General features: G+C 40.9%; 1 protein-coding gene across 1 annotated transcript in view; it reads left to right on the top strand.

The window, feature by feature from the left end:
* The first annotated feature begins 765 nt into the window (after positions 1-765).
* The window catches only part of SYK (spleen associated tyrosine kinase), a 37,429-nt gene continuing 13,591 nt past the window's right edge, over positions 766-24,603 (top strand). The window contains exons 1-5 of the mRNA XM_054178852.1: positions 766-1,212; positions 5,967-6,127; positions 17,656-17,794; positions 19,181-19,262; positions 20,248-20,297. Of these exons, the coding sequence (XP_054034827.1) occupies positions 799-1,212; positions 5,967-6,127; positions 17,656-17,794; positions 19,181-19,262; positions 20,248-20,297 (846 nt within the window). The 5' untranslated portion in view covers positions 766-798. The remainder of the gene's footprint in view (positions 1,213-5,966; positions 6,128-17,655; positions 17,795-19,180; positions 19,263-20,247; positions 20,298-24,603) is intronic.

The following is a 24,603-nucleotide window of genomic DNA, read 5'->3' on the forward strand; positions in this document are numbered from 1 at the left end:
TCAGTATATATAACAATAAAATCTCTTAAATGTGTGAGATTATGCATTAATTATACTTAGTTTATTGTTAAGAATAAAAGAATTGAAGCTGTGTAAGTTATATTCAGTATTCTTCAGAGATTCTGACCTTCATTCTCCTCTATGGTTTTGCTGGTAGGATGCCTTTGTATTATTTCAATATAAGTTGTTTTAAACAAAAACTGTTCAAAAAAACCCCACTACCCCTTCTGGGTTTTTTCCATTAAAAAACATTGGTAAATGTTTAAGGAGGAGAATGTTAACTATCTTAGTACAGGACTTGTGTTCATTCTCAGCTCACATAATGGCCTGTTACTCTTATGAGCAAAATTATGATGGCACAAATCTGGATTGAAAAACTGTTCTCACTGAGTCTGTCTTACCTAGTTAGTTCCTTTTACTGGGAAATGCTCCAAGGGCAGTAGAACAGGATGAACAGAGGCATTCAGGCAGTTGAAAATGTTCTCACCTCTATAGGGCTAGGCAAAGGAGCAGAGAAGGAAAGAGACAAAGGAAACTTGTTCAGTTATAGAAAATGTTTATATTACGGAATTACAATGGAAAACTTTCTACTGGGATTTAGAAAGATGACTTCTAACCAGATACAAACAAAAATATGATTATCATCTTAACGTCTTTATTACAATATGTTACTAACCTACCACATTCAAACTGCCATGCTACTGGTTTATCCACATTGTTTTCAACTGACACTTACGCCTCGGTCTTTGTTTTTTTCAGATAGAGAATACTAAGTCTGTCACTTAGAAAAGACAAGACATGGCTTCCAACATGACAAACCCTGCTAACCACTTGCCATACTTCTTTGGCAATATTACACGTGAAGAAGCTGAGGAGTATCTGATGCAAGGAGGAATGAGTGATGGGCTATACTTGCTTCGCCAAAGCCGGAATTACCTGGGAGGCTATGCCTTATCCTTGGCCCATGGAAGGAAGGTACATCATTATACAATTGAGAGGGAATTGAGCGGCTCATATGCTATTGCAGGTGGCAAGTCACATGCCAGTCCTGCTGAACTCATTAACTATCACTCAGAGGAAGCAGATGGCCTTATCTGTCTACTGAGAAAACCTTTCAACCGACCACCAGGCGTTGAACCCAAAACAGGACCATTTGAAGATTTAAAAGAGAACCTCATCAGAGAGTACGTCAGACAAACTTGGAATTTGCAGGTAAATCCACACTGCTTTTACCACAAACTAGTATTTGAGTTAGAAGAGTCATAGACTCACAGAATCGTAGAATGGTCTGGTTTGGAAGGGACCTCCAAAGGTCATGTAGTTCAACCCGCTTTGCAGTAAGCAGAGGCATCCTCAGCTGAGCCCTGCTGAGCCTCACTGTGAATATCTCCAGGAATGGGGCCCCAGCCACCTCCCTGGGCAACCTGTTCCAGAGTTTTACCACCCTCATGGTAAAGAACCTATTCCTAACATCCAATCTAAATCTACTCTTCTCTAGTTTGAAGCCACTGACACTTGTCCTATTCCTACAGGCCTTTGTACACAGTCTCTCTTCATCCTTCTTGTAGACCTCCTTCAGGTACTGGAAGGCTGTTATTAGATCTCTCCAGAGCCTCCTCTTCGCCAGGATGATCAACCCCACCTCCCTCCGTCTGTCCTTGTAGCAGAAGTGTTCCAGCTGCCATTTTTGTGGCCCTCGTCTGGTCCTGCTCCATCAGGTCCATGTCCTTCCTGTATTGAGGGCTCCAGACCTGGATGCAGTACTCCAGATGAGGTCTCACCAGAGCAGAGTAAAGTGGCAGAATCACCTCTCTGGATCTGTTGGCAGTGCTTCTTTTGATGCAGCCCAGGATGTGATTTGCCTTCTGGGCTGCAAGTGCACACTGCCTGCTCATGTCCAGCTTCATGTCCATCAGCACCCCCAAGTCCTTTTCCACAGGGTTGCTTTCTATCCCCTCTATCACTTCTGCTTTCCATCACTGTTGTAAAGTATTTTTTCATAATGGAACCACAACTGTTTGAGTTTTGAACAGTGTGGGGTTTTTCCCCCAATGCATGCAGTAACTTGACCATAAGTGTGGTTTTTCTGAAATTTTACAAAACTTAGAACTTCTGAGGCTAGCACAGCCTTTTCTACTGGTGCACTGACCTACATCATCAGATTTCCACAGGCACCACAACTGAAAAACAAGCTAGACAAATGGTTTATGCAATTGCTTTAGATTCTGAATTTTTATGGAGTGAGTGATGTGCAAACAGGCATGGCAACATGATGACTTACTTACATTCTTCCCTCTTAGATAGTTTTGTTTCTTTGATGCTTATTTAGATTGTGTCCAAAACAGGTCTCAACTGCAGAGGTATCAACTGCCTGTAAGATAAGGTACTGTGTGTGAGTAAAGCAGGAATGTTCTTTTCTGAGGAAGACAGGCTGTTTTTTACTCCTAGAATGACTATGAAATCAGTCTTGACATGAAACACTAGCTGACAAGGAAACGTTAGTGTGGATTCCGAACAGGAATCTTACTTCACCTTGGGATGCCACTAGTTACCAATATACACTCATGGAGTGATTCTAGAATAACTCATGGAATTATCCCAGGTTTTTCATCTCTTTTGGTCTAGCAAGTAACCTGTGTGTTCTGCTCTGTAAAATACATGGAGTAATGCCAAATTGCAAAAATCCTAAAAGTTATACTACATTTACTATAACTGTTAAGACTTATAAATTTGGGGTTTTTTTCTGATCAGTCTGAGCCCAGTCTAGAAGGAAGTTGATGAACTCAAGTTGAAAACTGATGCTAGCAGTTTTCACCATAAGATTCTGGGCCAAATTTAGAAGGGATAGGTTATACCTACAGTATTAACATAGTTCACTCTTAAAGTGAAACTGTTCTGTCTGCTTTGGGGAAATTTGCATTCATGTATTCAACTTAAACATACTACAACAATGCAAAATGTGTTCAATTTATTTCAGTAAACTACTGCAGGATAGCTAATATGGAGCCATGTTATGACATCTAAGTGTGAGTGTGACACTGATTATATATAGCTTTGTCTCATACAGTGTAAAAATACAATGTAAATTCCAGTTGAAATAATGATACACTTAATGCCTTATTTACTGATTATATTTCTTTCTGTTTCTCAGAGGTAAAGGAAGACTCCTATCTTTGTGATGTTTCGATTCCCATATGCTTGTTAACAGTTCTAACATCTTTAACATAACACTGTTAACATCTTGTTAACAGTGTCTGTGGGTGAGAATTAGAGGGAAGGCCAAAAAGGCTGATATCCTGGTTGGAGTCTGTTATAAACCACCCAACCAGGATGAAGAGGTTGATGAATTATTTTATAGGCAGATAGAGGCTGTCTCAAGATTGCCAGACCTTGTTCGTATGGGTGACTTTAACCTGCCTGATATCTGCTGGGAGCAAAACACAGCAGGGAGGAGGCAGTCTAGAAGGTTCTTATTCCAGCTTCTGCTGGGGTACCCCAGGATAGCTTCTGACCCCAGCTGCTGAGTGAGCCTACCACGAGTAAGGCTTTGCTTCACCTTCTTTCTGCCAATAGAGAAGGGCTGGTGGGAGATGTGGTAGCTGGAGACTGTCTGGGGTCCAGCAACCATGAGATAATTGACTTTTCAATATGCAGTCAAACTAAGAGGGGCAGCAACAAAACCTCCACTCTGGACTTCAGAGGGCGGACTTCAGGTTACTCAAGGAACTAACTCAGAAGGTTCCTTGGGAAACAGCCCTTAAAAACAAAGGGGTCCAGGAGAGCTGGGACTACTTCAAGGAAGAACTCTTGAAGGCACAGGAACAGGCTGTGCCAGTGTGCCGGAAGATGAGCCGCTGGGGCAGACGGCCAGCCTGGATGGGCAATGAGCTTCTGGGTGAATTAAGGGGGAAAAAAGAGGGTGTATCACCTTTGGAAGGAAGGAGAGGTAACCCATGAAATGTTTAACGATGTTGCTAAGTCATGTAGGAAAAAATTAGAAAGACAAAAGCCCAGTTAGAGTTAGACTGGCCTCTGCTGTGAAGGACAACAAAAAATGCTTTTACAAATATATTAATGGCAAAAGGAGAGGCAAGGACAACCTCCACTCCTTGGTGGACATGGAGGGGAATATTGTAACAAAAGATGAGGAAAAGGCAGAGGTACTTAACACCTTCTTTGCCTCAATTTTTAATAGGTTGTCTTCTAGACAACTGGCCTCCTGAGCTGGCAGATGGAGGCAGGGAGCAGTATAGTTCCCCTGTGATCCAGGAGGAAGCAGTCAGAGACCTGCTTAGCCACTTGGATCCCCACAAGACCATGAGACCGGATAGGATCCATCCTAGGGTGCCGAGAGAGATGGCAGATGAGCTGGCCAAGCCTCTCCCCATCATTTTTCAACAGTCCTGGCTCACTGGAGAGGTCCCAGAAGACTGGAAGCTGGACAATGTGATGCCCATCCACAAGAAGGGCTGGTTGGAAGAGCCAGGGAATTCCAGACCTGTCAGCCTGACCTCAGTGCCAGGCAAGATTATGGAACAGGTCATCTTGAGTGCAATCACACAGCACTTAGAGGATGGCCAAGGGATCAGGCCCAGCCAGCATGGATTTAGGAAGGGCAGGTCCTGCCTGACCAACCTGATCTCCTTCTATGATGGATGTGGGGGAGGCTGTGGATGTAGTCTACCTGGACTTCAGCAAGGCTTTTGACACTGTCCCCCACAGCAAACTCCTGGCCAAGCTGTCAGCCCGTGGCTTGGACAGCAGCACTCTGTGCTGGGTTAGGAACTGGCTGGAGGGCTGAGCCCAGAGAATGGTGGTGAATGGTGCCACATCCAGCTGGCAGCCAGTCACTAGTGGTGTGCCCCAGGGATCAGTGCTGGGCCCCATCCTGTTCAACATATTTATTGAGGATCTGGATGAGAGGATTGAGTCCATCATCAGTAAATTTGCAGATGACACCAAGCTGGGGGCAGGTGTTGATCTGTTAGAGGATAGGAGAGCTCTACAGAGGGACCTTGACAGGCTGGACAGATAGGCAGAGTCCAAGGGCATGAGATTTAACACATCTAAGTGCCAGGTTCCACACACTGTCCACAAGAATCCCATGCAGAGCTACAGGCTGGGGTCAGAGTGGCTGGAGAGCGGCCAGGCAGAGAGGGACCTGGGGGTACTGGGTAGGCTGAACATGAGCCTGCAGTGTGCCCAGGTGGCCAAGAACGCCAATGGCATCCTGGCCTGTATCAGGAACAGTGTGGCCAGCAAGAGCAGGGAAGCCATTGTGCCCCTGTACTCAACACTGGTTAGGCCACACCTTGAGTCCTGTGTCCAGTTCTGGGCCCCTCAGTTTAGGAAAGATGTTGAGATGCTGGAAGGTATCCAGAGAAGGGCAATGAGGCTGGTGAGGGGTTTGGAGCACAAGCCCTGTGAGGAGAGGCTGAGGGAGGTGGGGTTGCTTATCCTGGAGAGGAGGAGGCTCAGGGGAGACCTTATGGCTGTCTATAACTACCTGAGAGGAAGTTGTAGCCAGGTGGGGGTTGGTCTCTTTTCCGAGGCAACCAGCACCAGAACAAGAGGACAGAGTCTCAAGCTGTGCCAGGGGAGGTTTAAGCTGGATGTTAGAAAGAAGGTCTTCCCAGAAAGAGTGATTTGCCATTGGAATGGGCTGCCCAGGGAGGGAGTGGAGTCGCCATCACTGGAGGTGTTTAAGAAGAGACTAGACGAGGCACTAGGTGCCATGGTTTAGTTGATAAGATGGTGTTGGGTGAAAGGTTGGACGTGATGATCTCAAAGGTCTTTTCCAACCTGGTTAATTCTATTCTATTTATAACAACCTGATCTTTTCTTCACATACAAGTATGTACAGATTTTGGATGTTCCAAAAGCAATCCTGTACTGGGATTCAACCTGTCATGTTTTTGCTACAGAAGACAGTTTGACTGTCCCACTGTGTTTTTACCACTCTATAGGGTCATGCTCTCGAACAAGCTATCATTAGTCAAAAGCCTCAGCTGGAGAAACTGATTGCCACTACAGCCCATGAGAAGATGCCATGGTTCCATGGGAGGATCTCTCGGGAAGAGTCAGAGCACCGTATCCTTGTTGGGTTAAGAAACAATGGAAAATTTCTGTGAGTGCTTTTCCTGTTGTATTGCTGTTTGCCACCCATGTTACTAGAGAGCTGCTTTGAGTGAATGTCAAGTGAGAGTGTGCCATATAAGATGGCTTGTTGACAGTTCAGCTTGATATACATGACAAAATAAACCCTGTATTAATGAAGATTAGACTTCCACATAGCTAAAGTACTGGGTTTGATCATCAAGTACTAGGCTTAATTCTAAAAGGATCATGAGAGAACCACAATGCCAAGAAAAAAATAATTGAATTTTGTGTTGTAACTGAGAAGCAGTACTAACTGACTATTACAGGTTAGCCTTGGCTGCTGTCACACTCCTCCTCCTCAGCAGAACAGGGAGAGAAGACAGGATATAAAAGCTGTTGAGTCAAGATGAAGAAAGGGAGATTATGTAGCACTAACTCTCACAGGTGAAGGAGACTTCAGTCAGGGAAAAGTAATTTAATTTATTGTCAATCAACATTGATTTGGACAGTAAAAAATAATGACAAACATGAAAAAATGCCTTCCCCTCACACACCCACACTCCACTTTCACATGCTCAGTTTCACTTCTTCACACCCAACTGCTCCTTCTACCAAGCAGCATGGGGGATAGGGCAGCTGTGGTGAATCTGTAAAACAGCTTTTCTCTGCTGGTCATTCTTCCACATGCTGATCCTGGCTGTAATGTGGGCCTTCCACTGGAAGCATCTTTAAGGAAATAACCCATCTTCTCACAGGCCTGCAGTGTGGACAACTACTCTATCGTGACTTTTCCCATGGGGTGTCAGGGGCTCCCTGTTCCAGTGTTCGGAGTCACCTCCTCCCCGCTTCCTCTGCCCTTTGTGCTGATGCTTCTGGTATATGTTTATTTTTCTCTGTTGCCTGCTAGGCATTTTTCCCACACTTTCTGTATGGTTTTCACTACATACATACCTGAGGGGCTTGGTAGTGTCCTGCAGGGATGTCTATCAGGGTTAGCAGGAGCCAGTTGTGACCAGCCGTGGCCTCTTCACAGAGCCTCTGAAGGCCCACTGTGAAAGCCTAGCCACCTGCACCAGATAATACTGACTTAACAAAGTAGTAGAAATGCAAACAAACTGCCTATGTTAATGACTGTTGGGATCCATAACTGTAAGTTTTCCAAAGGCCAGTGGTATTATAGTTAAGCAACAGAAGGAATTGTTTTTACCTTGGTAATGTCATCTTGGGTCTGCCACTGTCAGTGTTTTATTTGAGCTCGTGATGTTTTATTTTCTGAGTGCAAACATGTCATTTAGGATAATGACTAACAACCATCATCTTGCAAAGACTAGAACCAGTCAAAATCTTACAATAACATTTTTCTTTTGGAAAATTTTCTCTTGTAAAAAAAAATAGTCAATGTTTTTGCTAATCCATTTTCCTTCCTCCCCACCCTTAAACAGAAGTATCTGTATAATCATAGAAAATTAAACTGAAAGGTCATGCCCAAGGAAGACTCATATGGAGCTGTATAATCCCTGAGAGAAATTTCATCACTTAGCTACGTAGTCTCCTTCAGCAGTCAGCTACCTTTGGCTTTTTTTCAAAGCTAGTCCAGAGTAAAACCACGGGAGTGAGTGTGGGACAGATATGCTTCCTCGATACCAACTTTCTCATAATTGTGCCGCACTAATTCCTAATGTAGATGCAGCCTTCATGTGTTTCTGTGTTTCAGTTTTGTCAGGGAAACAACAACTTCTCTAAATACTTCCAGTAGAGTTAATTCCTGTCACATTGTACCTATGAATACTTTGATTGTACTGACATCTCATTTCCGGAAGTCCATTTTCTTCTCTCAGTCCTTGAATTTTTTCCTGTTTCATAGTCACTCTCACTCCCAAGTGTCTTCACATATTCAGTGTTGTACTCCCTGGTTTTTGTGATTCCATCTAGAAGGTTTATCTGGTTGCTTCTGTTGTCATTTGTAACCAAAAACAGTTACAGAAGTTTGTGGAGCCAAAGATTCCCATAATCAGATTTGTCCTTTCTGAACATTTCTCCCTCTAGCACAGGCTAAGTTTCATCAGTTTGCTGATCATAGTTGCTGTTGTGATTACCATGACAGCATTATCATACCACCTCACCTTTTCATTGCCCTGTGATGTTACTAGTTTATTCTGCTGCTTTTTAGACATAGTTGGAAACAAAGCAGCAAGCCTTTCATTTAATGACCTGGTTTGTCTAAAGTAGTACTGCTTTTGATAGTAACTTAGTAAATCAGTGTTACATTAGCTGGGTCATGTATTAAAGCTTGCTGCTTTTCCACTTTACCTCTTGCATGCAATGTTTTCTGTCTGTTCAAAGTGCTTCTCTTGGGGAAAGAAAGGAAGTTAGTTTTTCTTCAGAGAAGTGGATGCCTTAGGTAACATTTCTTAATGACAGAAATGGGCTTTGGAATGATTGAGTGTAACTTTTTAGCAGATTTGACATTTTCAATCTCTGTTATAGGCCCTGGTCTCTTTTTAATCTTTTATACAGCTTTAAATAGAAGTATCTCCCCAGTAGTTTCCTGTTTCCCTTAGAGATGGCCTAGGAGGCATTGCTGGAGCTGTTTGTAGTGACATGCTTGATAAGCTATGGAGAGAGCAATCGGACCTTCTCTTGTGGGACTGGTTATGCCAGTGGGTGTATATCTTTATTTAGCTCTGATGGAACTCAGACAGCTGCTTTCACATCAGGTAGACAAAAAGATAGAGAGGAAAATGCTAGTTTTAAAGCTCAGTTTAAAGCATACAAGTGCCACTGGAACTTAAACAATACGAAAACATAGCTGATAGCTTGTGTTCCTCTTGCTAAGGACAGTACCATTTACTTCTGCACCTGTAGGATGCCTTCTGATGCATTAATTGTTCTTTAGAGCACAGTAACCATGTAGCTGGTTTTCACTCTTATACTCACAGGGAATAAACAGACTGAGATCTTCATCTGCCTGATTCAGCATCCAGAGCAGCAGGAGAAATAAGGTGTTGTTCATTTGTATCAGAATTGGTTATTTTTCCTTCCAGAGCTCCTGAGCAATCAGACTGGTAGATGTTGAGGCTTATAGCAAATGACAAAAAAAATTGATTACTGTCTGTAATCCACAGAGGTTTTCTGTTCTCTGCAGTAGTGTGCCTAGCATGGACTTCCTCAGCAGGTACTGAGAAATGTACCACTCATTTGTTACCTAACTAAAAAAAATAGCAGCAAAATTACTGAGTGCTAGGGAGGCATGTTGTTTTGCAACTCAGGCAGAACTTTTTCCTTAACCTAGCAGAGGCTCATGTCAGAATCTTCTGTACGTCTGTGGACACCTTGTGCTTGTGAATGTAGGTCTGCTTTTCTCACAGTGATGGAGACCCTCAAGCCTGGTAGGTGACTGAAAGGAAAAATTTAGAAACATTGAATGTCTAAGAGGAGTTCACTTGTGTCTCGGTCCGGAGAGGGAAAGAGACTAGTTCTTTTGAATATTCCCGTGTTGTGAAATTAATCGGCACAAACGAGGCCAAAATATCAACAGCTAGACTATTTATTACATAAATAAAATGGAAATAAGAAGGGGAGAGCGAGAAGATAGAGAGGGAGAGAGAGAAGAGAGAGAGAGAAGAGGAAAGGAATCATATTACCACACCCCTCACCCACCCCAAGACAGTTTGAGTCTGTGGAGGAAAGGTGCTGCAGGAGGTGCTGGGTTTGTGCTGAGGCTTTGGCTGGAGATGCGATGTGATCCCTCTGGGCAGCCTGGGTCTGTAGAGAAAGGGTGCTGACGCTCTGGCTGGAGAATAGATGAGGTCCCTCTGGGCAGCGTGGGTCAGCTCCATGAGTGGCAGCAAGCGGGACTTAGGACATGGAGAGAGGGTTCAGTCTGCTTCCTTCCTTCTCAGTGGCATGGTCCTCCTTCAGCGTTTTCCTTCCTCTGCGTTTTTCTTCCTCCGCGTTTTTCTTCCAACTGAGCCAGTAGTGGTCAAGTCTTTTATACAGTTTTTAGTCCTTAGGTATGTGTCCGAGCATTGTCCCTCAGGAATTCAGGAGCCAGGAAATCATAAGTATCCAGGTATCGTTCCCCAGGAAGTCTTGTTGTGTATTCATGTGAGTTTGGACAGTGGTCTGGATGGTGGGGGGGGAGGCCTCCGCCTCCTTCCTCTCCATCTCCCTGCCTACCCACTTATCACACATCAGGAGACAGGTGGAGAGTCCATTGACTCAGCACCTTCCCTTCCTGGGGGTATCTGATAGCTAGGAATGATCTTGTGATGGCTGGGTCCTTGGGTCATTGTTATAGGCCAGCTGCAGTCCAGTGTTATCACGATGCAATCGCAAGGTGATTTGCATCCAGGATTGGTACTGTCTGGGCAAGCAGCAAGTGATTTTATCTTTGTTGAGTCACACCAGGAGTAGACTCTTACAACTTGTTAGGGTAGGAATTGGAGTTTGGGATCACAGAAGGAAGCCACATTTTTAAGGTGACAATATATCCACAGTCTGTTAACAAATCCACAGACAGGTTCAGGTATATGCAAAAAATAATCTTGTTTATTATGATAAAAAAGAATAAATTTTAGCAGGATAGAATATTTCTGTATATTATTTTCTAAGGGTCTTTAAAAACTTCATTATAGCATAAATCTGCTGTCTGATCTACCTACCTTGAAAAATAATCCAGTTACAGTGATCTGCATTAGAATATATCTAACACTTGGATTTCTTTAGCACTGCTTTGCAGCACTACAACATTATCAAACGTAGATTATTTTTATCTATATATAATAAGCATGTAAATAATTGAAAAGCCTTCTGATTGCAGTTCAAAATGTCATGAATAGCATCATAAAACTAATACTAAATTTATTTAAGCTGCTGGGAAAGTTCTGAGCTAACTGTGGCTGTTTTACTACAGAATTTTCAAAGGTCTTTTTAGAGTTTTTGTCATGACTGAGAAGTCAGTGACATAATGTATGTGGGTACTATGCAGTTTGTTTTCAAAGCGATGACACAAAAAAGGAAGCAGTGCTCACCTCTTCCAGGAAGAATACTTGTGAAAGATTGTCATTCTAGCCACAAAATTTGGGGAAAAAAGCATGGCAGAGGGCTAGAAGGAAATTATTGTATCTCTAAAATGACCTGAAGAGTAACTGAAAATAGAGAACTTTGTTTAGTCCCAAGCTTCATTAGTTAGGTTCATTAATACTACTTTGTACTCTCAAGGATACTGGTTCTTGCCAGACTTCTATTTTTCATTAGACTTTGCCTAGTAGGGGGCTTAATTGTTAGAATGTGATGATCAAAATAGTCTAGGTGATCACAGATAATACAATTAATATTATTAATGTTGTCTTTAATTCTGTAATAATATTAAAATTAGTACTCTGTAATTATGTTGATAATAGTGTTAATATTATCTATATGAGTACCTGTATGTGTGGGCCAGTTCCAAAATAAATTAAAAATTTGCTAATGGTGTCAGATTAATGTAAGAAGAACTAGTTTCCTCTGCAGTTTCACATAGGAAACAGCACTGGTAAATGTGTGGTAGCTCTTGGCACATCTTGCTTTGTCACTGGGGGTGACCACTTCAGTTATATGAGCATGTGACCTTGCGTCTGTATTAAGAACGGGAAATTCTGAAGCTGAAGAGAGGTAAACAGTATTCAGAAATATTGCTAAACTAAATTCAGCATGGAGGAAATTGTGAGTGAAGACACTGCATAATTAGCAGTTTAGTCTTTATAAACCTTCTTGTTTGGGTTCATCACTCTGGGTAGTTAACATAAAATGTAAACAGTTATGCAAAGGGGAAGTAAAAGATAATTTTAATATTGTGAGAATAGATACAGTTTGCAATTATATCTACTAAAAAAGGCAAAACTAATTTAGACTATCAGAATGACTCACAGCACTGCTCATCATGTCACCCCATGACATCTGGAGACTAAACTGTTAGATGTCACAGTAGTTCACACTAGTTACAAGCTTTAAAGTGCAGTTGTCTGTAGGACTTTTTTTCTTTTATCAGACCAAAAATTTGTGTCAATCTATATTTACATTTATTGCATTGTCTGTGTTTATGAGTTTATCACTGGTGTCATACTGACTAGGTGAATTATCTGACCTCGTAGGATAATACTTTAAAATATCTTTCAGTATTATCACAGTATCAGCAAGGTTGGAAGAGACCTCAAAGATCAAGTCCAACCTGTCGCCACAGACCTTATGACTAGACCATGGCACTAAGTGCTACATCCAATCCCCTCTTGACCCCCTCCAGGGATGGTGACTCCACCACCTCCCTGGGCAGCACATTCCAATGACAAACGACTCACTCAGTGAAGAACTCTCTCCTCCCCTCGAGCCTAAACTTCCCCTGGTGCAGCTTGAGACTGTGTCCTCTCATTCTGGCGCTGGTTGCCTGAGAGAAGAGACCAACTCCCTCCTGACTACAACCCCCCTTCAGGTAGTTGTAGACAGCAATGAGGTCTCCCTTGAGCCTCCTCTTCTCCAGGAGTTTATATGGATATATGTTTATATCCATAAATGAAACTGGACCTTTTGACATCAGACAGAGTGAAAACAATCCAACTAAACATGACCTTAGTGTAAGGATATTAATTAATTATGAAATTCCCAAGCAGTTCCTAGGCTTAGATGACCTTAAAAATTTTCCATGCTGAGTGTTAAAATTCAGATAGTGAATCATGTTTCTAGATTCCACAGCAGCCTGGATGATGTCCACAGCTGTTTGGGAGAGCTGTTTACTGATCTTCAATTAAATACATACTTGGTGCCACTTGCAAAGCACTATGATAGAGTTGTTGCTTCTCTAAGCTAGCTATACACTGTGTGCTTCAGCAGCAGAGTGGGTCAGAGGTGAGAAGAAAAGCTGTGACTCCTGACTGAGGTAGCTGTTCTGGGAGACCTTCTGATGCAGCTGCAGTTATACAGTAAAGTGGTTGTTAGGGATTTGGTGGAGCATAGTGTATTTTGCTGGCAGGGCAGTGCTACCAAAATAGAATTGCAGTGATGCAGTCTTTCTTGAATGCTTCATCACTGTGCAGCACAGCACAATAGCTTTATCAGGAGATCAAGTTTTAGGTTTCATTGTAGCTAACAACAGTGCATGGCTGAGATAACTTCTGAATTTGGTGGTGTGCTGACATTTCCAAAACAGCTTTGGGTGTGCCAGTAAATAGAGAAGAAGAAATTATATAAGTGAAGATTGCAGTCAATCTGTGTTTTCTTTCATATATCCTTTTATAAATGGCAGAGAGTTCACCCCATGTTGTTCTGAAACCTGGAACATACGCAGTGTGCCTCAGATATTTGAAGAGATAATGAATAGCCATGTTGCTAATAACATTACCAAGAGAGGTGGTCATAGGGCAGGTGAGCAGGGAGTGGCTGGAGCTTGTTAAGCAGTGGAGAATGTCAACTGTCTGGCATCAAGGAGGTTGTTCCCACTGAGAAGGCATGCCCTTGGATTTAGGAATGAGAATAATTTCACATCCTTTCTAAAGCAAGCATTTTGCTGCTTTATTTCCTTCCATTATTCTCAACTGTAGAATGTTGTGGCTTTTTTTCTGACACAGTCAATGAGGCATGCTGTAATATCAGTTTATGTTTTTTTACCCTCAGGGATTTTTTTCTTGAGAAAGAAAGAAATAATTTGGCTTTTCACTCGGAAGCAGAAAAAACTGGGACATACTTTTTTTCTTCCAAGTGAAAACAGAGCTAATGGAGAGCTATTTATTCAGTCTGTAATAATACTCCAAGTAGTTACTGTTTGCTACTTTGAGTATCATTCACATGTTTGCATTCACAAAAAAACATAAAAAATACTCAAGCACAGACTGCATGAAAATGAAAATAAGGAACTAAACCTTCATTGCATTGCATCTTGTAAAAATTTGGGGTTGAATTTCAGTTTCTTCTAAAGTTGCTGTTTTAAAATGTATGTTGTATAAAATCCAGATACCTTGGTGCTTCTCTAATGTGGGTTTGCGCTCTGTGAAGTTGGTTATGTTTCTGATTAATCTCAGTAGATGACAGGGCAATATTTTTTTATTTACAAATGTTTGTAATCTTTAGTATTTTCTTCTGTCGATCAGTAATATTCTGCAATGGCATGAAATGGAAGACCAGGCATTACTTCACTGATGGATTCCTTCCTTGCTAAAATGTGTAGAAATAAAAACAACAAAACCACAGCTTGCTCAAAAGAAAAATCTTTTTGTTGTTGCTGTTATAATTTTGTATTGAACAACAGTAAATGTTGTGTATAATTTCAAAGCACATTAAAACAGAGAGGGCATTTAGAATTTAGGATTTTTTCCTCAAAATTCTGAAAATTGTTACTTTCTATAGAAGGAAAATCCCATATATAAAGGGAGCCCTCTGGTCTGATGTGATGACCTGGAATAGTATAGGCAGCACAATCAAGAAGATGTGAAAACTTTCATTTCCATTTTAAGAGGTTTCAGTTTATAACCTTTCCATTTCAACAGCCTTTTTCTTTGATTCCATTTTATATGGTATCTGTAAGGTCCTGAATACTGTGTATCCAGGTGGAGTACTGAAGGCTTAGCCTAACCTGGACAGCCGTTACCACAGCATATAAAACCACAATGAAGCTGTGAAACATGGCCGTGTGAAAATCCTTGACACCAGAGGCAGTAAAAGTTTTTGGTTTAGACTGTGGTGGTAAGTTCTGTGAGAACTACTTTTGTTCTGGTAAGAAATCTGGTGGCCAAAACTAAGGCATTGGCCATCATTTGGCCATTGCTTTGGTGCTCTTGACATGTTTTGCCTTCAGATATATTTTGGAAGATAGCAGAACTTGCTCATCCATTTTGTAGGGATTCAGATTGTGCTGGAGTTGTCTGGCTACTGTTTGAAATAAGAAACCTGGAGCATAGCCCCAAGAGAACAAGGCTCCCTTTGGACCATAGTCACTCATAAATGTTAGAATGGCAATTTTTTGCATGTGCAGTAACAGAACTGGTGGGTAGAAGTTGCCATGACTGTGAACTGCAGATGTTTTCAGAGTTATATAGGTGTTGATTTGGGGAAAGAAAAAGATCAGAAATGCAGCTATGATCTTACAAACCTGTACTCTGCCAAAATCCTGCACTAGATACTGGTAGAGCTGTGTGGGTCTGTGCCACGGTCTTTAGAAATCAGGACTATCTTCTTCCACAAATGCCTGTGCTCTCAAGAAATGTAGTAACTGTTGTGTGGATGTCTGAGCCTTGACTCTTGGTTTAAGAGCTCAAATGACAGCAAACCGAGAATTCCTCCCGCTCTTCCTCACCCCCCTTTCCAGGAAAAGGGGGAGAAAAAAAGTGGCCGGGGGGAATAGGGAAAAAGGAAATGGAGGTAAATCTACAAAAAGAGAAAATAATCTGGAGTTGCTTTGGAAGTAGAAGTAGTACATTTTTTGACAATGTGTGTGTAGATAGATAAGATATATAGATATATAAGATAGAGAGATACATTTATATCAGTATGGGGGGAGGGCATTACAAGGCTGAGGGAGAAGGTTAAATAGGAAAATATATAAAACCAAGCCTGGATGGCCTTGTATTTCCTTGGATGCAAGTGGATTCAGTTCTTTAGATAGCGTGAGAGCAGCTTGGAGAGGCCAGGCCTGGCCACGTGGAAGAAATCAGGAAAAACTGCTGCAGCTGTTGTCCTCTAGAGCAAGCGAGGCAGAAGAAAGAGAGCAAATGGCAGCACTGTCCTCCTTTTTATAGGCTTGATGGACAGGAAGGGGGAGTGGAATAGACCACCTTTGACCCGGGGGACCTCTCCTCCTGGAGAGGGAAACCAAGTCCCTCTCTGTTCACCTGAATCAGGTTTCTTTTACCCTCCAGGGAGTGGGTAGCACTTTCAGCCCTTCACACAGAATGGGTGTTAGCTCAGCACACTCTTGCAAGTGAGAATCCTTTTCAGTAGAGCCATTTGTATTGGAGCCACCATTTCTTCATGTGAAACAAAGAGCATGTTTCAAGGAAATAATGTATTGCATTTTTATAAACTTACTTGTGCTGTATTCTGAGCAGAAGTCTGAATGTAATGACATGCCATTCATTTGTGGCCCTTGATTCTGAAAATATTCTTCTAAGCCTTATTTGCTAGAAGAAAGTCAAGGGAAAACAAAGCAAAGGTCATTCTTCATTTTGTGGAAACCTGATTCTGTCCACTGGGTAGACAGCACAGGAAATCAGCATGCTGAGAAGATACCTGCATGTCATGAAAAACCACAATGCATTTCAAGTTGCTTCAAAGACAGTAGGCAAGTCACTTTGGCTTCAGGGAGAAAAAAAAAAGGTGCTATTTCCCTTTTCCTTTATCCAGTGTCCTGTTCACATCTTTAGCAACAAGAGTCACTCTGTGGGGGTAGTTCAGACTAAACACAGTATTAGTTCAGCCTTGAGTGAGTCGGCCAAGAAGCAGTATTTAGTGCTTGCCTCTGTGGTCTACTGATATGTGACAGCAAGTGCCAGTGTTGCACCAACAAAGCTTCCCAACTGCTTAGTGAGCATATCCTGCTGTATTTCTATTCAGGACTTCTGGAAAATTCAAGGAAGAGTGAGTAGATTTTTGTTCTTGAATCATCATTCTAGAAAATATCAGTCCAGATCTATTTCTGCTTTACTGTCAGCGGCAGGTGCTGGTCTCAGTATGAGTTACCCTTGAGTACATATAAAACAACTCTGCAACACTTTACAGGCATCTCAGGGGGTGTTTGCAGATCTCACAGAAGAAGGAGATCATCCTATCTACCTGTGAATTTTACACAATGTTTTTTTATATGACATACCATGGTCACAGACTGGTGAAGTTTAGACAAGAAATATTACCCAATATTATGTGAAATTCCATGCGCATTTTATGTGGTCTGCTGCAAAGCATTCATTTCTTTACAGAAATTATAAGAACTGATGATTACAGAAGCATGTAATTGTCAGTGCACAAGAATTTTCCCTTTATTTGTATTTCACTTTATATTCTATTGTTTTATCTTCTGCCCCTACTGACATTTCTTTATTTTTATATATATATATGTGTGTGTATGTATAAACATGAGAAAAATCTTGCTTTGATTAATGCACTTACCTGTTGGTTTTAATTTTAGGTCAAGTGTAGAGGAAATTGTATGTGCTGGATCCTTGCCTCACCCTTCCATGGGTTTTGCAGGGTTGCAGTGCACAACCCTTCAAATGCTTTCTTGCTCAAAGAGCGCTTTGTGCACTACACAGTGTTCTGTAGTTGCCTAGCAAAGGGCTCTATATCATGGATTTTCTACTGTCACCTATTTCTTCTTTTTTTTGAAAAAATAAAAAACTTAAGGAACTCTATCTGAAAACAAATTACACTAAGAAATAAATGAAAGGCTTAACAAAATGTCTTCAGAATTTGCAGTGCTGGTTTTGCTTTGCTTTGATTCAGAAGCTTAAAGGAAAGGATGATTTTAAAATAATTTCAACCCAGATGCACATTTCTCGAAAAGCATAGCCCTGAACATCTCTCTTATTCCTATAGTATCCGAGAAAGGGACAGCAGTGGTTCCTATGCCTTGTGTCTGCTGAATGATGGAAAAGTACTGCATTACCGTATTGACCGAGACAAGACAGGAAAGCTCTCCATACCGGATGGAAAAAGATTTGACACGCTCTGGCAGGTCTGTTGGACTTGAATCACTTGGTTGTCTGTCATCATGTTTCCAGAGAACTGACTAGGACAGCTTGTTTTACTTTGCTGTGTGACAACAGTCTTTAGCTAAACAGCTAGCAGGTTTTGGCAGGTGATTTGTCATGTTTCGAGTTTTATGTGGTTTTGGTACACAAAGAAGATATACATTAATGTATACAGCTGTGTAAGTATAGAGAGTTAAATTATTTTAAAATCCAGTGTAGCAGCATGGCTGAGTTCAAAATTTACTACTCAGTTAGCTGAACCTTCTCTGGAATGGAAGACCATTTGCAAATGCAACTATTTGTATTCCACAACAGCTATGCCAGGTGTAGTGTTCCACTAATGCCATTTACAACAGCAATAAACAGAATTCTAGGAGGCACAAAAGGGGATGGTGTAGGTTGCTGTACACATACAGCATTCTTATATTTGAAATTCTCTATTTTCAGGTTACTGAGGTTACCACCAAAATATGTCTGAATTCTGATAGAGATTAAGCAATTAAGGAATGTGTAATTGACTGTGGCATACTCAATAATAAAACTGAATGCTGGAGAAATGACTGTGTAAACTGAAAATCCTGCAAATCTTTTGGGGTTTTGCTTAAAAGTCTATTAGAATATATAAAGTGATTCACAAACCTTAAATACAAGACTTCACTTACATATTTATTCTGAGGGTTTCCTGTAAATGTCCTGCATGTTACTTTACATTGGAAATTTAAAAGCAGCTATTCTGTCTTGTAAGTGTTGATTTTTTTTTAATTACGTCTGCACTCACAGACCCCCTTCTTTCTACCCAGATACACCAGAGCCAAAACAGCAGAAACAAATCTATAATAAAATGGCATGATGAGGACAATCCAGAAACACAAATGACCACAACTATTGGTGCTATACATTTATTAAATGCATACCTCTTATTGTGCTGTTGAGGTCCAAAGAAAGCAATGCATATTGGCACAATTCCTGCACTGTAGTTACACCCATCCTTAAAAAATAATAAAAAATAATGGTGGGTGGAAATTCAGAGTTACAAAAGGAAGGGGCTTGATCGACATTACAAAGCTGGTTAGTAGCAGAGTCAGTGTAGAATACTGAATCTTGCAAATCCAGTTCTTGGATCAGGTTCCAAATTTATCTATCTACAAGGTAACTTCAGAAACATGCACTCCTGGTAGAGATAAGTAGAGGTGAGGTAAGAACATGTTCAGTAAAGAGTTACTGTATGCCCAGTTCATTTTCTAGAATATCTACCAATTATTGTACATGTGCACACAGTTTTAAAGAGACAGAATATTTAATTATACCTCCCTTACCTTTTCCTGTTCTTTTTCTCCTCTCTTTTTCCTCCCTCCCTCTCATTCTGGTAGTTAGTTGAGCATTATTCATACAAACCAGATGGATTATTAGGGGTTCTTACCATTCCTTGTCCACGATTTGGCTCAGAAAATGGTAAGTTATTCCTATTATTTTGATACTTATAAATAGCCATGCTTATGATGATAAAAATGCATACACTATTTCCACTTGCCTTGTAGATGGATGCCGATTATGGTATTTTAAGGCTGGATTTTTAAAAAAATCATTAATGTTAGATTTCCAGATTTTCAAATTAGTTATGGCCTGCCAGACCATGCAGGATAGAGGCAGATCCTGTAGGTAACAGAGGCTACCAACTCAAGTCTTTGTGAGCTCTTAATTTCTGCCTTTGCTGCTTGAAGTGGCAGTGTCTGCTACTTGACACACACTGATAAGGTGGTTGTCCCAGCACTGCTCCAGTGATCCCTACACCAAGGTCAGGTGTATCAGTGGTGATGTTGCAGGCATTCAAATTGAGTGCAGTGAAGGTGCTCACCCAACAGGTGAGCTTCTGGTACATCAGGAGTTTTTTTCCATATTGAGGAGAACAGGGCAAACCAAAGGATTGACTGCACTTGATGCTGAAAATGGCATCAGAGAGGCATTCCTTGATAACTTCAAAGAAAGGAGGTGAAGGGAGAATGTCCTGAGATCCAGCATGCTCTTTGGCTTGCTTCTTCTTTAATGTCATGTTAAATAGGGATGAGACCTTGTCTTGCCTCTTGCCCTGACTGCTAGGGATAAAAGGGTGCAAAACTATTGCATCTGCCTGATCCCTCTCTAACTTGCACTGTTGCAGAAGATGTGTTAACCTATGTAAGGCCTTTTCTGACTGCATACCAGTGCTCTGGTGAGAGGGTATAACTCTGAGTTATTTAGGCACTGCACATACTTTTGTCCCTATGGCAGCGAGTACCAGAGTCTGATGCATATTAGGGACAATAGCAAAGACGCTGGGCTAAGGAGAAGCCCTGTCATGTGATTTATAAGCTAGAAAGTTGGTCCCATATGTGAAATGTGTTCCTGCAACACATTTCACACCTTGTTGACAATCCTTCTATGTTTGATTCATTTACAGATAATGTTGTTTTTAACACTCGTCCTCCTCTTCCTGGAACACTTGCTAAGGTAAGAGTAGGTGGTGATATAGCAGTAGCATTCATGTGAGAAGGCTTACAGTCACATGCTGTTCCAGCATTCCTAATGCTTGGATATTATAGCTGCAGTGAATTTGGTTTTCTGGGGATATAAGCAGAAAGTTGAGAAGAATAAGCTTAAAATATTCTTGCATGGTTATTGCTTTCATCAGTGTTTTGCATGAGCTACTTACTTGATTTTGTGAACTTTTTAAATACATATAATGTATGTGAAAAAATCAGTATTTTTCATATGCAGAGTGCCTCATTGATGGTCACATTCTATAGTGACTGTATCAATGCTAAAAGGAGAGGTACTGCTTTGCTTATGTTGTCCATTTTGAAAATCTGCTGACTGAAGAAGAACTGGAAGTGCATTTTCAGATTTGGTATGTGTAAGTTAGCCACTTTGCACAAGGGTTTGATTCCTTGTGCAATGAAATTAGGGGCAGTTCTATCATCAATTCCCTGAAGAGTGAGCAAGCCCACATGTGAATACAATTGCTTAAGTTCTTAGAGTCCATTGATTAGAGGAGCCACCTAAGGTGTGATACATAACACCACCACATTCAGCTGTAGTTGATCTCAACTGAAATAGGCAGTTTAATTTAGCTGTTTCACTGCTCCCTAGAAAGCCTAATCATCTAGGTCATTATGTTGCTACAGTCCCATGTTAGAGGAAAAAGTGTTTTTCTTCAGGTAGGCAATTAAAATTGTTTCATTGTTTCCTGTTGTTTGGCAATCCACTTTGTAAAATAATAAAAAAGGATTCAGTACTGCAGAAAGCTTAGAAACTCTAAATCTTTATTATGATGGTGTAAATAATGCAAAGATAAATTGCACATCCTCTACTTAAGACTTCATGAAAGTGTTTCAGTGCTGTTGAATTCCTGGGTGTCTGTAAGCAACCATTTGCATACACTGCTTTCTGAAAATCAGAAGCCCTTTGAAATCATTGGAAATCATGCAACCAAAATCAGCATAATTTTTTTATAAAAACTTGTCCTGGGATTTAGACCTCACATATATTTCACATAACTATCATATATGTATATATGTATTTATGTATTTATATATATATGTGTGTGTGTGTATGCGTGTGGTCTCATATGCTTGAATGTAATGATTTATCACATATATGTTTATTCTTTTGTATATATATATATGCTTATATAAATAAGCACATTTAGTGTGGAATACCACATAGGTTTTAGATTATCCTTAGACAATTTTGCAGTTTAACTGTAAATGGAAGTAAACTAAAGAAATCTTACTTTAGGTATTTATTTAAAAAGTAATAACAAAAAAAAACCAAAAAACAACCCAAACCAAACTTTTATCTGACTAAGTTGACTGATGTTTAGGAACGTGCACTCAAAGTAAATGGAACACCCTCTTTTTTCATCAATGCATTGCAGTAATACTACCCCAATTCTTTATGATGCTTTATGGGTGAAAGAGTCGGTCATGCTAACAGGGTATAATTGATCTTGCCTAACATTAATGAGCTCAGATGAACAGCCAGTCACTCACCACATCACAAGGTCTTGCTTTTGAGTAATTTTGAAGCAAGGAAGAGAGTGACACATACCTATCTGCACATCACTTCAAGCCTAAAAATGGAGGAATGACATTCCATTGCATCAAGAACAGTGTGGCCAGCAGGAGCAGGGAGGTCATTCTGCCCCTGTACACTGCACTGGTTAGGCCGCACCTCGAGTACTGTGTCCAGTTCTGGGCCCCTCGGTTTAGGAAGGATGTTGACTTGCTGGAACGTGTCCAGAGAAGGGCAACAAAGTTGGTGAGGGGTTTGGAACACAGCCCTGTGAGGAGAGGCTGAGGGAGCTGGGGTTGCTTAGCTTGGAGAAAAGGACACTCAGGGGTGACGTTATTGTTCTCTACAACTACCTGAAGGGAGGTTGTAGACAGACGGATGATGGTATCTTCTCCCAGGCAACCAGTACCAGAACAAGAGGACACAGTCTCAGGCTGCGCCAGGAGAGGTTTAGGTTGGATGTTAGGAAAAAGTTCTATACAGAGAGAGTGATTGCCCATTGGAATGGGCTGCCTGGGGAGGTGGTGGAGTCGCCGTCATTGGAGGCTTTCAGGAGGAGACTTGTTGGGGTGCTTGGTGCCCTGGGTTAGTTGTTTAGATGGGTTGCATTGGTTGATGGGTTGGACGCAATGATCTTGAAGGCCTCTTCCAACCTGGTTTATTCTATTCTATTCCACCAGTACATGCCGCTGTCTTTCCACTCAGAAGGGGCCTAGGTTTAGTCAAAGCTGTATGCCTTACTCTTAGGTAACGATCATTAGGTAAGATTAATTCCATGCTTGAATATGTACTTCTTTACAAAGTAGCTGACTAAAGTGTACTTGTTCACTTGCACATTTTACATACAACCATTAAAGTTTTCAGAATTGATCACTAGTAGTCGCACTTCATGATGGAGACAAAGAAAAACATCATACCTGTGAATGAGACATATTGAGTGCATGTTTTGCAGTTATTTTAATAAAATAACTCCTTACAGAGTTCAGAGACTTCAGCTAATATTGTAGGGTTCTCATACATGATCATTTATGTACAAAACCACGAACTCACTAAGCACCATGCTTGTAGCTTTATTTATGTGCAGAGCCTGAAACACAGTGAATTCAAACTGCAAAACCAAAAAACGCATCTTGGGAAGAACACATCTTATGTTTAGGATGTGCAGTCTGTCTTCATATTATTTACACCATCATAATTAAGATTTAAGTTTTACAGTCTGTGAACTTGCTGAAGTACTGCGCTTTTTTTCATTGTTATTTTACAAAATGGATTGCCAAAACAGGGGAATCGGAATTGTGAATGTTTGAATTGTGACTCCTGAGAGAAACAAACTGAAGTTCAGTAGAAACTAGTGCAAGATACTGCACTTCTAATAGCTGTAGAACACAGGATGGGGAGCAGCTACCGTTTTCCAGAGGTTATGGTGTCTGTAATGGATCAGAACGGGAGCAAACACCAGCAGCCACCATGCTGGTAGAAGAAAGGACAACATTGAGAATGTTTCTGGCTTGTACAGTGCTGATAAAGTCTTGGTGTCACCAGTTTTTGGTACTGCACCAAAAAATATTGTCCAACAGGAGATAATCCAGAGCAGGGCAAGAGGAATGACAATAATGTGTGAGAAAAGATTCATGAGAATAAAGAAGTGAAAGAGCTGGAGCAGAGGGACAGACAGAACACAATTAACTGATAATGAAAGGAGGAAAATGGCTTGTTCTCATGGTCATGCTAATATTGCTGTTCCCATATAGACTAGTTTTTAAATAATTATTTTATAGAAGAACTACATACACATTACATACACCAGTGAGATTCCAAACCCAACTCTGAAGCTGCTTTTAAGCTAAGAGAGTATATGACAACTGTAAAAAGATCTGCTGCATGATAGGCAAGGCAGACTGTCCAACTCATTACTGCAGACTGTTGCATGTAAAGACTTGGAGTAAAATTCACAATGTCAGGGAAGGGATTTCTGTAGTACTTGCTAATGGGACAAGAACAAACTTAGAGTAGCAAAAGGTTACTGTTTCTTTGCACTTTTTAATGATACTAATATGTTTTCTCTAACAAAAAAAAAAGAGAAAAGGACTTTCCCTGTGGAGTTTGTGTGGAGATGATTTCTCCATGCAGAATGTGGGAGCTCACTCCTTACTTTTCTCAGCACATGTATGGACTACTGCTTTTCTTGCCTTTCACCAGAGGCTCCATTACTAGATTTATGGTGATTTTAATCCTCCTTTGATTCTGTAAATTCTTTCTCCCTGCAGATCATCCCAATATGTATTTAAACCTGCTATGGAAATTTAGATGTGAACCTCAGATAAGTTGTTGACATTACAATGAAGCTGCCAACTTCTGGCCACTTCCCAGATTCTCCACGTAACCTTTTTCAGTATTTCATTTGTTTAGCCACAGTTTATCAGACTGTAATAACAGACATAAACTTTATGAGTGCAGCATAGTCCTAGTACTGCTGCTTTCCCTGAGTAAAGATTCCTCTTAGCATGCCTTTGCATGTCTAATACAGGCAGCTGAGTTAAGCAGTCTTTCAATCAAGGCAGTAAAAGTGACTGCTTGGTCAAGTGCTGGAAACTACTCTTGGAAAAGTATAATGAACCACGTTCACCCTGTGTAAAAGTGCACTTAACCTCTTAGAGAACTTATCTGTTGCAAAACTATATCTAAGAAGTGCTTCAGGTTTCATTTATTCCCAGTACAGAAAGAGATTTTGTGAGGTAAAAGA

This window comes from Dryobates pubescens, chromosome Z (genome assembly GCF_014839835.1).
Source record: "Dryobates pubescens isolate bDryPub1 chromosome Z, bDryPub1.pri, whole genome shotgun sequence".
Lineage (NCBI taxonomy): Eukaryota > Metazoa > Chordata > Aves > Piciformes > Picidae > Dryobates > Dryobates pubescens.